The following is a 15,898-nucleotide window of genomic DNA, read 5'->3' on the forward strand; positions in this document are numbered from 1 at the left end:
ACTTCCCATCCTTGGTCTTGTGGAACATAACCGTTATGGCCGTTGATAAGACAGCGTGTTGTAACGTCGTCAAAGGGACGAGGGTTACGTAATGTCCAACAGTCCCGTAACAATCTAAAAACCTCATTTCTTACCCCAATTTCCGACTCCGTCACTTGTGGAAACGTTTTGTTTAATAGTTGTAGCCCGATGTTCTTGTTCTCACTTTGGTGAGAAGCGAACATTACTAATCCGTAAGCATAACATGCTTCTTTATGTTGCATGTTAGCCGCTTTTTCTAAATCACGAAGTCCAATATTCGGATATATTGAGTCAAAATAATTTCTTAACCCGTTGCGTAAAATAGCATTTGGGTTCCCCGCAATATATGCGTCAAAGTAAACACATCGTAACTTATGGGTTTCCCAATGTGATATCCCCCATCTTTCAAATGAAAGTCTCTTATAAACCAAGACATTCTTGGAACGTTCTTCGAATGTCTTACAAACTGATCTCGCCTTAAATAGTTGTGCCGAAGAATTCTGACCGACTTTAGACAAGATTTCATCAATCATGTCTCCGGGTAGGTCTCTTAAAATATTGGGTTGTCTATCCATTTTGTGTTTTTATACTGTAAAATAGACAAGAGTTAGATTTATAAAAAAAAAAATACTTATTAATACAAGCAATTTTTACATATATCATAAAGCATAAGCACACTATATTACATATATTACACCACACGAATACAACTATCTTATTCCGACTCGCTTGTTTCTTCTTCTTCGGTTTTGGTTCGTTTTGCCAAGTTTCTAGGGATATATGATGTTCCCTAATACGAGCCGTCGTTATCCACATTGGTTTAGAAAAACCTGGTGGTTTAGAGGTTCCCGGGTCATTGTTACAACTTAAGGACTTCGGGGGTTGACGATACATATAAAGTTCATCGGGGTTGGAATTAGATTTCTCTATTTTTATGCCCTTTCCCTTATTATTTTCTTTTGCCTTTTTAAATTCAGTTAGGGTAATTTCTATAACATCATCGGAATTCTCGTCAGAATCCGATTCATCGGAGAATTGGTAATCCTCCCAATATTTTGCTTCCTTGGCGGAAACACCATTGACCATAATTAACCTTGGTCGGTTGGTTGAGGATTTTCTTTTACTTAACCGTTTTATTATTTCCCCCACCGGTTCTACTTCTTCATCCGGTTCCGATTCTTCTTCCGGTTCCGATTCTTCTTCCGGTTCCGACTCTTCTTCCGGTTCCTCTTCGGGAACTTGTGAATCAGTCCACGAATCATTCCAATTTACATTTGACTCTTCATTATTATTAGGTGAGTCAATGGGACTTGTTCTAGAGGTAGACATCTATCACATAATATCAAACGCGTTAAGAGATTAATATATCACATAATATTCACATGTTAAAAATATATAGTTTCCAACAAAATTTGTTAAGCAATCATTTTTTAAGTAAACACGGTCGAAGTCCAGACTTACTAATGCATCCTAACAAACTCGATAAGACACACTAATGCAAAATTCTGGTTCTCTAAGACCAACGCTCTGATACCAACTGAAATGTCCCGTTCTTATTGATTAAAAACGTTCCATATTAATTGATTTCGTTGCGAGGTTTTGACCTCTATATGAGACGTTTTTCAAAGACTGCATTCATTTTAAAACAAACCATAACCTTTATTTCATCAATAAAGGTTTAAAAAGCTTTACGTAGATTATCAAATAATGATAATCTAAAATATCCTGTTTACACACGACCATTACATAATGGTTTAGAATACAAATATGTTACAACAAAATAAGTTTCTTGAATGCAGTTTTTACACAATATCATACAAGCATGGACTCCAAATATCGTCCTTATTTAAGTATGCGACAGCGGAAGCTCTTAATAATCACCTGAGAATAAACATGCTTAAAACGTCAACAAAAATGTTGGTGAGTTATAGGTTTAACCTATATATATCAAATCATAATAATAGACCACAAGATTTCATATTTCAATACACATCCCATACATAGAGATAAAAATCATTCATATGGTGAATACCTGGTAACCGACATTAACAAGATGCATATATAAGAATATCCCCATCATTCCGGGACACCCTTCGGATATGATATAAATTTCGAAGTACTAAAGCATCCGGTTCTTTGGATGGGGTTTGTTAGGCCCAATAGATCTATCTTTAGGATTCGCGTCAATTAGGGTGTCTGTTCCCTAATTCTTAGATTACCAGACTTAATAAAAAGGGGCATATTCGATTTCGATAATTCAACCATAGAATGTAGTTTCACGTACTTGTGTCTATTTTGTAAATCATTTATAAAACCTGCATGTATTCTCATCCCAAAAATATTAGATTTTAAAAGTGGGACTATAACTCACTTTCACAGATTTTTACTTCGTCGGGAAGTAAGACTTGGCCACTGGTTGATTCACGAACCTATAACAATATATACATATATATCAAAGTATGTTCAAAATATATTTACAATACTTTTAATATATTTTGATGTTTTAAGTTTATTAAGTCAGCTGTCCTCGTTAGTAACCTACAACTAGTTGTCCACAGTTAGATGTACAGAAATAAATCGATAAATATTATCTTGAATCAATCCACGACCCAGTGTATACGTATCTCAGTATTGATCACAACTCAAACTATATATATTTTGGAATCAACCTCAACCCTGTATAGCTAACTCCAACATTCACATATAGAGTGTCTATGGTTGTTCCGAAATATATATAGATGTGTCGACATGATAGGTCGAAACATTGTATACGTGTCTATGGTATCTCAAGATTACATAATATACAATACAAGTTGATTAAGTTTTGGTTGGAATAGATTTGTTACCAATTTTCACGTAGCTAAAATGAGAAAAATTATCCAATCTTGTTTTACCCATAACTTCTTCATTTTAAATCCGTTTTGAGTGAATCAAATTGCTATGGTTTCATATTGAACTCTATTTTATGAATCTAAACAGAAAAAGTATAGGTTTATAGTCGGAAAAATAAGTTACAAGTCGTTTTTGTAAAGGTAGTCATTTCAGTCGAAAGAACGACGTCTAGATGACCATTTTAGAAAACATACTTCCACTTTGAGTTTAACCATAATTTTTGGATATAGTTTCATGTTCATAATAAAAATCATTTTCTCAGAATAACAACTTTTAAATCAAAGTTTATCATAGTTTTTAATTAACTAACCCAAAACAGCCCGCGGTGTTACTACGACGGCGTAAATCCGGTTTTACGGTGTTTTTCGTGTTTCCAGGTTTTAAATCATTAAGTTAGCATATCATATAGATATAGAACATGTGTTTAGTTGATTTTAAAAGTCAATTTAGAAGGATTAACTTTTGTTTGCGAACAAGTTTAGAATTAACTAAACTATGTTCTAGTGATTACAAGTTTAAACCTTCGAATAAGATAGCTTTATATGTATGAATCGAATGATGTTATGAACATCATTACTACCTTAAGTTCCTTGGATAAACCTACTGGAAAAGATAAAAATGGATCTAGCTTCAACGGATCCTTGGATGGCTCGAAGTTCTTGAAGCAGAATCACGACACGAAAACAAGTTCAAGTAAGATCATCACTTGAAATAAGATTGTTATAGTTATAGAAATTGAACCAAAGTTTGAATATGATTATTACCTTGTATTAGAATGATAACCTACTGTAAGAAACAAAGATTTCTTGAGGTTGGATGATCACCTTACAAGATTGGAAGTGAGCTAGCAAACTTGAAAGTATTCTTGATTTTATGAAACTAGAACTTTTGGAATTTATGAAGAACACTTAGAACTTGAAGATAGAACTTGAGAGAGATCAATTAGATGAATAAAATTGAAGAATGAAAGTGTTTGTAGGTGTTTTTGGTCGTTGGTGTATGGATTAGATATAAAGGATATGTAATTTTGTTTTCATGTAAATAAGTCATGAATGATTACTCATGTTTTTGTAATTTTATGAGATATTTCATGCTAGTTGCCAAATGATGGTTCCCACATGTGTTAGGTGACTCACATGGGCTGCTAAGAGCTGATCATTGGAGTGTATATACCAATAGTACATACATCTAAAAGTTTTGTATTGTACGAGTACGAATACGGGTGCATACGAGTAGAATTGTTGATGAAACTGAACGAGGATGTAATTGTAAGCATTTTTGTTAAGTAGAAGTATTTTGATAAGTGTATTGAAGTCTTTCAAAATTGTATAAATACATATTAAAACACTACATGTATATACATTTTAACTGAGTCGTTAAGTCATCGTTAGTCGTTACATGTAAGTGTTGTTTTGAAACCTTTAGGTTAACGATCTTGTTAAATGTTGTTAACCCAATGTTTATAATATCAAATGAGATTTTAAATTATTATATTATCATGATATTATCATGTATGAATATCTCTTAATATGATATATATACATTAAATGTCTTTACAACGATAATCGTTACATATATGTCTCGTTTAAAAATCATTAACTTAGTAGTCTTGTTTTTACATATGTAGTTCATTGTTAATATACTTAATGATATGTTTACTTATCATAGTATCATGTTAACTATATATATATATCCATATATATGTCATCATATAGTTTTTACAAGTTTTAACGTTCGTGAATCACCGGTCAACTTGGGTGGTCAATTGTCTATATGAAACCTATTTCAATTAATCAAGTTTTAACAAGTTTGATTGCTTAACATGTTGGAAATATTTAATCATGTAAATATCAATCTCAATTAATATATATAAACATGGAAAAGTTCGGGTCACTACACCAATGATCAGCTCTTAGCAGCCCATGTGAGTCACCTAACACATGTGGGAACCATCATTTGGCAACTAGCATGAAATATCTCATAAAATTACAAAAATATGAGTAATCATTCATGACTTATTTACATGAAAATAAAATTACATATCCTTTATATCTAATTCATACACCAACGACCAAAAACACCTACAAACACTTTCATTCTTCAATTTTCTTCATCTAATTGATCTCTCTCAAGTTCTATCTTCAAGTTCTAAGAGTTCTTCATAAATTCCAAAAGTTCTAGTTTCATAAAATCAAGAATACTTCCAAGATTGCAAGTTTACTTCCAAGTTTTCTAAATCCATTCCAAGTAATCATTCAAGATCAAGAAACCTTTGTTACTTACAGTAGGTTATCTTTCTAATACAAGGTAATAATCATATTCAAACTTTAATTCAATTTCTATAACTATAACAATCTTATTTCGAGTGTAAATCTTACTTGAAATTGTTTTCGTGTCATGATTCTGCTTCAAGAACTTTCAAGCCATCCAAGGATCCTTTGAAGCTAGATCTATTTTTCTCATTTCCAGTAGGTTTATTCAAGGAACTTGAGGTAGTAATGATGTTCATAACATCATTCGATTCATACATATAAAGCTATCTTATTCGAAGGTTTAAACTTGTAATCACTAGAACATAGTTTAGTTAATTCTAAACTTGTTCGCAAATAAAAGTTAATCCTTCTAACTTGACTTTTAAAATCAACTAAACACATATTATATATCTATATGATATGCTAACTTAATGATTTAAAACCTGGAAACACGAAAAACACCGTAAAACCGGATTTACGCTGTCGTAGTAACACCGCGGGCTGTTTTGGGTTAGTTAATTAAAAACTATGATAAACTTTGATTTAAAGTTGTTATTATGAGAAAATGATTTTTATTATGAACATGAAACTATATCCAAAAATTATGGTTAAACTCAAAGTGAAAGTATGTTTTCTAAAATGGTCATCTAGACGTCGTTCTTTCGACTGAAATGACTACCTTTACAAAAATGACTTGTAACTTATTTTTCCGGCTATAAACCTATACTTTTTCTGTTTAGATTCATAAAATAGAGTTCAATATGAAACCATAGCAATTTGATTCACTCAAAACGGATTTAAAATGAAGAAGTTATGGGTAAAACAAGATTGGATAATTTTTCTCATTTTAGCTACGTGAAAATTGGTAACAAATCTATTCCAACCATAACTTAATCAACTTGTATTGTATATTATGTAATCTTGAGATACCATAGACACGTATACAATGTTTCGACCTATCATGTCGACACATCTATATATATTTCGGAACAACCATAGACACTCTATATGTGAATGTTGGAGTTAGCTATAAAGGGTTGAGGTTGATTCCAAAATATATATAGTTTGAGTTGTGATCAATACTGAGATACGTATACACTGGGTCGTGGATTGATTCAAGATAATATTTATCGATTTATTTCTGTACATCTAACTGTGGACAACTAGTTGTAGGTTACTAACGAGGACAGCTGACTTAATAAACTTAAAACATCAAAATATATTAAAAGTGTTGTAAATATATTTTGAACATACTTTGATATATATGTATATATTGTTAAAGGTTCGTGAATCAACCAGTGGCCAAGTCTTACTTCCCGACGAAGTAAAAATCTGTGAAAGTGAGTTATAGTCCCACTTTTAAAATCTAATATTTTTGGGATGAGAATACATGCAGGTTTTATAAATGATTTACAAAATAGACACAAGTACGTGAAACTACATTCTATTGTTGAATTATCGAAATCGAATATGCCCCTTTTTATTAAGTCTGGTAATCTAAGAATTAGGGAACAGACACCCTAATTGACGCGAATCCTAAAGATAGATCTATTGGGCCCAACAAGCCCCATCCAAAGTACCGGATACTTTAGTACTTCGAAATTTATATCATATCCGAAGGGTGTCCCGGAATGATGGGGATATTCTTATATATGCATCTTGTTAATGTCGGTTACCAAGTGTTCACCATATGAATGATTTTTATCTCTATGTATGGGATGTGTATTGAAATATGAAATCTTGTGGTCTATTGTTACGATTTGATATATATAGGTTAAACCTATAACTCACCAACATTTTTTTGACGTTTAAAGCATGTTTATTCTTAGGTGAATACTAAGAGCTTCCGCTGTTGCATACTAAAATAAGGACAAGATTTGGAGTCCATGTTTGTATGATATTGTGTAAAAACTGCATTCAAGAAACTGATTTCGATGTAACATATTTGTATTGTAAACCATTATGTAATGGTCGTGCGTAAACAGGATATTTTAGATTATCATTTAATCTACGTAAAGCTTTTTAAACCTTTATTTATGAAATAAAGGTTATGGTTTGTTTTAAAAATGAATGCAGTCTTTGAAAAACGTCTCATATAGAGGTCAAAACCTCGCAACGAAATCAATTAATATGGAACGTTTTTAATCAATAAGAACGGGACATTTCAACTAAAACATTAGAGTTTTTGAAGGAAAAAAAATGAACAATTTAGACAATTATGTTAAAGTTTATATTTATGTTTACGGTTTTGTTCTATATTTACACGTATAATTTTTTAAATTTAATATTTAAATGTATAAAGTACTATCTGATTAATCCTCGAATTACCGATTACTCCTTACAAAGTTCCAACCGATTAATCTCCGAATAGCGAATTTTGCAACATTGCCCACTCCAATGCAAGTAGAGTCGCCATACGTGGGTATGGGGAGATAAGATGTTCCCCTATCATAAAATAAAAAGAATTCACTTCTACACCTCGAATGAAAACATTCCAACAAATAGAAAGTCCTCTCTCTAAATATTCTAAAATACAAACATTACTTTAGAATGAAACTCTCACCAATAAGCAGTGTTGCAAAAGTCGGCCGAGTCGGTCGACGCGTCGGCCGACGCGTCGTTTTTTAGGCATGACCGACGCGTCGTTGCTAAATAGTCGGTCATCAAAGTCAGAAAAAGTCGGTCAAATTCGGAAAAAGTCGGTCAGAGTCGGTCAAAATCAGTCAAAGTCGGTCAATTTTTTTTTTCTTTTGTAATATTGTTAATAATTGTTAATTGTTCATGTTTATTGTAAATATAGTTTATATTTAAAGATTTGATCTATATAATATTATATATAAATATATATTTAATAAAACTATTTTAAAAAGTCAACGTTAGTCAACGCCCGTTGCGTCGCCGTTGCGTCACCGTTGCGTCCGACGCGTCGTTTTTTAGACATGGCCGATGCGTCCCCGACTCGCGTCTTTTACAACCTTGCCAATAAGTAAGGAGGTAAAAAAGGAAAAAGAAGCGTGTGTGGTTTTTGGGTATGTTGATATCTTGTTAGTTGTTGTTACGAGTTTAACCCCATTTCTTCACAAAAACCCCAGCCCATCCCTGCTTATTTCTCTAACAACACTTGGTCCTTCATAAAAATTACAGTTTCTTATCCAGCCAATACCCAAACAAATTGACGATGACGATGATGGTACACCACTCTACTTTGCAGCAGATGCTTACCACTACGCCTTGTTCCTCTTCGATAGTTATGCGTTGTACCCCTGCTCAAAATCAAAATTCAATTTCATTTTGTTTCAACTTCTACCCTACCATCTCAAAACGTGGAGGACGATTCTTGCAATGTAGCCTCGTTCATTCCACTACCACCACCACCACCCATCACATCGATTTCGGTTAGTATTTTTTTTTTCTCTCAGGCATTTTAACAAACACCTTATGGGCATCCTTTTCTCGCAGGTACTTCACTGTTTTCACTCTTCCTTGATATGGGTCTAAGCGAGAAAGCAGCCGATGCTCTTTTGGACAATTACCCAGATTTAAAGCTAGCACCTTTTCAATCCATTCGCACCCAAATCCATGGTCTTGAAAATCTTGGAATTCATGGCCCTGTCCTTTATAAACTCATTAAAAAAAGACCAAATGTTTTAATTGCTGAAGAAATCCGTTCTTTGCTTACATTTCTTTCTCCTCCTCATTCTGAAGATCATAATAATAATGATAATGTTAATAAGGTTAGAGTTATTATTGAGCCTTCCCAGCTTGCGCGCCTTCTTACTGCTACAGACCCTAAGTTTTTGTCTGGTTTTGAAGAAAAGGTTCACCTACTGTTGGAACTCGGTATCCCGAAAGAGAGCTTGCCTCATGTTCTTAACAATGTCAATTTAACGAAGGCCTTATGTTTCAAGTCCATTGAAGATATCGAAAGGATGATGTCATACTTGAACGCCTTTGGTGGTATTGACTTAATACTGCTTCGTCCAGCCATCCTCAATTTCGATCTCGATTCACAACTCATCCCTAGAATTGAGTTTCTGTTGAACATAAGTGGTGGAGATAAGGCTGCAACTACTAGTGTTTTGCTTAAACTGCCTTTCATTTTAGCCTACACCGTTGACCACTATACTAATCATGTTGACTTTTTCCGGTCATTTGCTGGGTTGACCGACGAAGAAATATTTAAGATAATACTAGTGTATCCAAGTTTGTTCAGTGCTAGCCAAAAGAGGAAATTACATCCTCGAATCGAGTTCCTTAAACAATGTGGGTTCAATTCAAACGATATCTATAAACTGTTAATTAAAGCCCCTCTTTTTCTTAGCTTGTCGTTTGAAGAAAACCTTGCGCATAAACTGGTTTTGTTAATCAAGATTGGGTATCAAGATAAAACTAAGGAGCTAGGTGTTGCAATGGGTTGGGTTTGCAGGACGAGTTGTAAGAATATGCAAGAGGTGATTAGTTTGTTATTAAATTACGGGTTGACTTGTGAAGAAGTGTTTGCGATGGGGAAAAAGCATCCGCAGGTATTGCAATATAATCATAAATCGATGAAACAGAAATTGGATTATTTGACTCAAGAAATGGGTTATGAGATTAGAGAGATTTTGAGTTTTCCTGCTTTTCTTGGTTATGGATTTGATGCAAGGATTAAGCATAGGTTTGAAGCTAGTTCGGGGGGCCAAGGCACCATGTCCATTAACAAGCTCTTTAGCATGTCTACTGCAAGATTCTCTAAAAAACAACAAAATAAATCGCCTCCTGAAACGGTAACCATGACCAAAAGCAGCAGCTGAACTTGTTTTATTTCATTTCATATTCAAATTATGTGTGTTCATTTAAGACAGTTAGTAAACTGCACGTTAGTGTTAGTAAACTGACAGATTTTCGAGCTGGTCTAGTTATGTTTAATGAGTAAAAAGCAATAGGATTGATTGATCCGAAAATGGTAGTACCTAGATTGAGTTTTTAGAACATATAATTTATGTACCCATTTTGATCCATTTTTCAACTGTACAATGATGCGAGTACTTGAAAGTTTAAGTATCTTATCTTCTATAGTGCCATTTGCCATCAGATGGTGATAAAATATATTGGACTTAATTGTCCACATTTGCCATTAGAGACTACAATTCATATTTGCTTATCTAATTATTCAATGAACAATCAATTTCCACACTCTTACATACCCCGAAGATCGCATGCAGGGTTCCTAGAGACATCAACCACAACAAAACGGTTAGCAACATTAATTAAGGTTAATACCAAGAGACCTAGACCCGGACCCAGCTCTAGTTTATGTCACAGTACAAGTGACCCTCTTATTTGCAGGGCCATTCAGTTTTCGTTTGACCCCTCTGTTCGTCCATATAGCCCTGTTGCACACAGAAGCTGAGAAAAATATGTCATTGAAGATTGATTGACCCAATAATTCATCTTAATGAATAACTAAACTACTTCATTTTGAAAGAAAAAGACACAGGTAAAGCTATATTTTTGGTACAGGTCCGATTAATCGGTGTCACTTTCCGTGCTAAAAGTTTAAGCTACAAATATTGTTTATGATCAAATTCATTTTATGCAACTACAAAGGTTGTGTTTTACATATATCTTTGTTATCGTGTGCTTAGTCACTTTAAGCAACCATACTATCATTTGACCAAACCATCTTTGAAATAATTAAGGCACATTATCATCATAATCAAGGCACGTTGAAGTAACGGAAGTATCATCATATAAATTCAATTTAGCACCAGTATCATCATATAATTAAGGTGGTGGTGTTATTAGTCAGTAAGGGATTTGTTATTGGCTGAATGAAGATAATTATTTAAGTAGGCTATTTGAAAATTATTTGATCTACTCTACATCCATTTAGTTGTTCCAAAGATGTATGCTCACTTTGTTACTCACAATTAATTATATTGATATTTACTTTTCGAGAAATGTCACTCAAATCCGTAAATCCTGACTTTGTTCTAACTATAAACTCAAAAGTATATAGTATATCACTCACAACACGTGTCCCGTTTTGTTACCAAATGCAACTTCAACCAAACATATTGACATAACAATTACGGTATTAAAAACTAAAGAGTAAATTACATTAATGGTCTCTGTGATTTATTGTAAATTACGTTGCTCGTCCCTATCTCTTAAAAATTACATGGTTCGTCCATGTGGTTTTAAATATCAACGGCGCTGGACCCTGTAGTTTATTGTAAATTACGTCGCTCGTCCCTATCTTTTTAAAATTACATGGTTCCTCCCTGTGATTTTAAATATCAACGACGCTGGTCCCTGTGAATTATTATTATTATTATTATTATTATTATTATTATTATTATTATTATTGTTGTTGTTATTATTATTATTATTGTTATTATTATTATCGTTGTTGTCGTGCATTATTATTATTATGATTATGCATTATTATTATTATTATTATTATTATTATTATTATTATTATTATTATTATTATTATTATTATTATTGCATCTCTTATTTTTGAAATTTTCTATTTTCTTAATTCACAATCTTGCAACATAGATACATAATTCTCGTTAATGATCAACAGATGTATTTTAATATATTAATCCATTATTTACGGTTCTATCATCTATTTATTTATTATATACTCAGTATTTTAGTATATATCTTTACACGTTAATGTAATCCTGAGTATGGTTAGTTTTGGTAAATCGATTGTAAAATTTTTGATTATTGCGCTATTAGTCTAAATATTTTAAATGGATAGTTAAATTATGAGGTAGTGATTGCAATTAGAATTATGTAATAGTAATAATAATAATAATAATAATAATAATAATAATAATAATAATAATAATAATAATAATAATAATAATAATAATAATAATAATAATAATAATAATAATAATAATAATAATAATAATAATGCACAACAACAAAAATAATAATAATAATAATAATAATAATAATAATAATAATAATAATAATAATAATAATAATAATAATAATAATAATAATAATAATAATAATAATAATCCATAGGGACCAGCGTCATTGATATTTAAAACCATAGGGATGAACCATATAATTTTAAAGAGATAGGGACGAACGACTTAATTCACAATAAACCACATGGACCAGCGCCGTTGATATTTAAAACTACAGGGACGAACCATGTAATTTTTAAGAGATATGGACTAGCGACGTAATTTACAACAAACTACAGGGACTATTGGTGTAATTTACTCAAAACTAAATTACATCGGAAATGCCAGTGCCGCAGTAACTTTTTCAACCAATCATGAAGCTCCATTTCTTTCCTTTTTTATAGTATGTATATAAATATAAATATAAATATAAATATAAATATAAATATAAATATAAAATTTTCCAAGCTCATCTAATATTGTGAAATAGATAACATTATAAATATCATATCCTACGAGGCTTTTATAAACCGAGTATATCATCTCATAAAATATGGCAACAGCATTGGATTAAAAAGGTCAACACCATTGTTTATTCTTCATTTGGCCTTTGATTTAGACTGAATTCTTGATTCCTGGTGCTTAGAATATATTAACTTATAGGACCCCGTGTTTACACACTCAAGCATTGGCGATAATTTCTGGTTCATCCAGATAAGTCGTACAAACTTGTTGAGTTAGCAACAAGCCAACAACCACTCAGAGTACAACATGTCACATATGATCAAAGAGGCTCTCCGACATATTAAAGGAATGACCATAGGAATCGGAGAATCATTACATCTTAATATCTATTGCTCCGAATGAATTGCGGCTGTAAAAGTAGTGTAACATAATAACACACTACAACAAATTGATCAAATGTTCACACTTTTTTTTTTCACACTTGATACAAGTGTGAGAAAAATGTACACATTTGTGTATGTATATATTTATTTATACATTTATTAGTGTAAGTAATTAATATTTAACATTTTAAAACATGAGCAAGAGAAGTTCATATTTTCAAGCGTGTACTATTTCAAAAGATTGTTCACATTTGTAAATGTGTATTGAAAAATTTAATAGTTAACATTTTAAAGTGGTGTGCAAGAGAAGTTCATATTTTTAAGCGTAGTAATATTAAATACATCAAAATAAACAAGGTTTATTTATGCTTGAACGGTATAACAACCGTCTTCCCTTCTTCACCTCAAGTCATTAAGCCTATAATAGAAGATTTTCAATTCTCTAGGTTTGCAGGATACATATAATTTAACTTTCTAACTTCTAACTGAAGCCCAAATTTCTAATCAACTGCACTCTTTTACAAATTATCTCATTTATCCCCAATTCAAGTTCTCTCTAATTGCTAATTGGAGCCCTAACTACTATCTATGTATGTTCTTCTTCATTCTCCATTGATGATGTCATTGCGGTCGTATCGATTTATTTTGTAATTAGCTAAATTGCTCTATGTTACATTATCTAATCAGTCCTCTCAGATTATTCTTATTCAACTTGAATTCGGTTCCGTTTCAGAGCGAAAGATGAATGAAGATAACAAAACTTCTAAGGCTGAGGTAAATTACATTTAATGGTATTTTCACGTCAATTAATATTTACTTAGCCTTTGTGTGAGATAACGATGATTATAGTCTAATTAGTGCACAAAAGATTTTTGCCGATTGACGTTAATCAGTTAATGTGACCTCAAAATTGATTTGTGTATCCAGTTCACACGATGTTTACTTATCTGATACTCTTCAGAAACCAGTAAGAGTTTGAAGTAGCTTAATTACTAAATAGTTAAGCTTGTGGTAGCTAATACAGATAATCTGTTTGAATGTCTAATGAATGTAGCTTGTGTTATTATTCTTCATGGTTGAGGCTCTGACAACCACCACACTGTTGCTGCTAATCAGGTTCAGTTTAAATTGTAATTAGTTTCAAAATGAATACATATAGTGATCAATTATGAAGTCAATATATCTGAGAAGTAAGTATAACTTTTGACTTATAGTGATCCATTTTCCAGCCACAAGTACTGGAACTTAGTGCATAAATGAGTATTTTTTTTTTACTTATATTTGATTGGCATCAAGGTTTTGGTGCTCGATATTTAATTTCTACGTCTTGAAAAGTTATAGCAAAGTCAAAGTTTTTCTCAGTTATAAGACTTGAATATATGCATAAAGTGGCTGCTGCATGTTATTGATAAGATAAAAGGTGTAACTTATAAACTTGTAGGGTCTTTAATTCTAGAGTTACATAATAGAATGTGTTAACGTCTTAAGAGTTAAAAAGTCAGGTCTCTGAAAAGTATGTATAGTCAAATTTGCCCTAATTTGGATGCATAGATGAACATTGAATAATTTAATGGTTTTCAGGGTTGCAACAGAGATGCTAGAATCCGAGCTTGTGATTCCTCCTGCACTTCAAATCTGACATTAATGGTGTGCCTTTTGCATTATATAGCTTATGTTTCTAGCCGATTATGAGGCCATGGACTATACAAAAGTTCCATACATGATATTGGTTTAACCCTGCTGATGTTGCTAAAAGCCTTCACAACATTCGTCTTACTTTTATTAACCGTCTTTACATGAATATGTTACAGGTAATGGTTGACCATATGGCTATTGTTTTGTCAAGGGATCACAAGTTACAAATAATTGACACTATACACATTAGATTTTACGGATTATTAAAAAACAGATTTTACGCAACTTTACGGGATGGATGTATGAAATTTCTGACTTATTAGCTGTTAGTTACATGAGAATAAAAGACGCTTACTCATTCTAAAGGATGTCATGCTTGAAATGCAGGGGACTAGGGGAGATCTTTGATTCTATTATTGAAAAGTATAGGAACAAAGGTAAGGATTAGTCTTAAACTAATAATTGCCATTAAAACATACACCCTAAGTTGTTTGTTGAACATGTGTAGGTCTGCACTACTTGAAAGGATGCTGGTTCTTGATTAAGCTACATACAACGAAACCACACTGAATTTTTTCATTTGGTGAGTATATTTTTAAATTTGAAGATTACTCTATAATTCAATAGCAATAAAATGTTTTAAACTTTCCCAATTCAACCCGAACAAACAATCTGAAAGTGTTGAAAAGTTTACCCTTTTTAGTGCCTGATATCCCGATTTTTACTACTGCTTGTTTGGTAAGTTATTTTCATTGTTACTCTTGTTTGAAGTAATTCGGGTTGGTAACTTAATACAGATAAGTTGTTTGACATTTGAATTGTGACTCTCGGAATCATGGTTTTGGATATCCATGGTTTTAACTTAACTTTCTTGTTAGTCCCTTTGACTAAAACCGGGTTGTAAGATGAATTACTTTCGACCCGTTTCCTTTTTAGCTACCTTTTCTTCTTCTTCTGATTTCTGCTCTCATGATTGGTTCGAAATAAGGGCAGTTTAATGATTTTTGGACCCTTTATTTGGTTCAGATCTCTGATATATCCGGTTATGAACGTGGGGACGAATGGGATCTTTTCAAGAGCCACAACCGATAACAGAACATTCATTCGTTTTCATTAATCACATGTCGATGATCTTGTGTGTACTGTGGAGAAGATTTCATTTCACAAAAAGTTTAAGTCTGCAGATCATGTATATTAATTTTGTAACAGTTACTTTAGTACTTAACTAGTCAATAAATTACTATATATTACAGTAGTTACTTTATTTTGTTGTATGAGATGTTTGTATGAGTGAAATTATCGTATATTATTAGTTATTATTTATTACAATTATAAT

The 15,898-nt window shown here is 32.1% G+C and overlaps 1 protein-coding gene across 1 annotated transcript; it reads left to right on the top strand.

Annotated features, from left to right (window-relative positions):
- Positions 1-8,217: 8,217 nt before the first annotated feature.
- Positions 8,218-9,982, top strand: LOC139855631 (transcription termination factor MTERF8, chloroplastic-like). Its single transcript, XM_071844870.1, has 2 exons — positions 8,218-8,560; positions 8,625-9,982. The coding sequence occupies exons 1-2, from the start codon at positions 8,344-8,346 to the stop codon at positions 9,956-9,958; spliced, it is 1,551 nt and encodes a 516-aa protein (XP_071700971.1). The 5' UTR covers positions 8,218-8,343; the 3' UTR covers positions 9,959-9,982.
- Positions 9,983-15,898: the final 5,916 nt, after the last annotated feature.

The sequence above is a fragment of the Rutidosis leptorrhynchoides genome, chromosome 6 (assembly GCF_046630445.1).
Source record: "Rutidosis leptorrhynchoides isolate AG116_Rl617_1_P2 chromosome 6, CSIRO_AGI_Rlap_v1, whole genome shotgun sequence".
Classification (NCBI taxonomy): domain Eukaryota; kingdom Viridiplantae; phylum Streptophyta; class Magnoliopsida; order Asterales; family Asteraceae; genus Rutidosis; species Rutidosis leptorrhynchoides.

Excerpts from the sequence above, each read along its gene's own strand:
- LOC139855631 (XM_071844870.1), top strand. The coding sequence starts at position 8,344 with ATGACGATGATGGTACACCACTCTACTTTGCAGCAGATGCTTACCACT. Across the intron at positions 8,561-8,624 it reads CACCCATCACATCGATTTCG|GTACTTCACTGTTTTCACTC; the intron begins GTTAGTATTTTT and ends CTTTTCTCGCAG.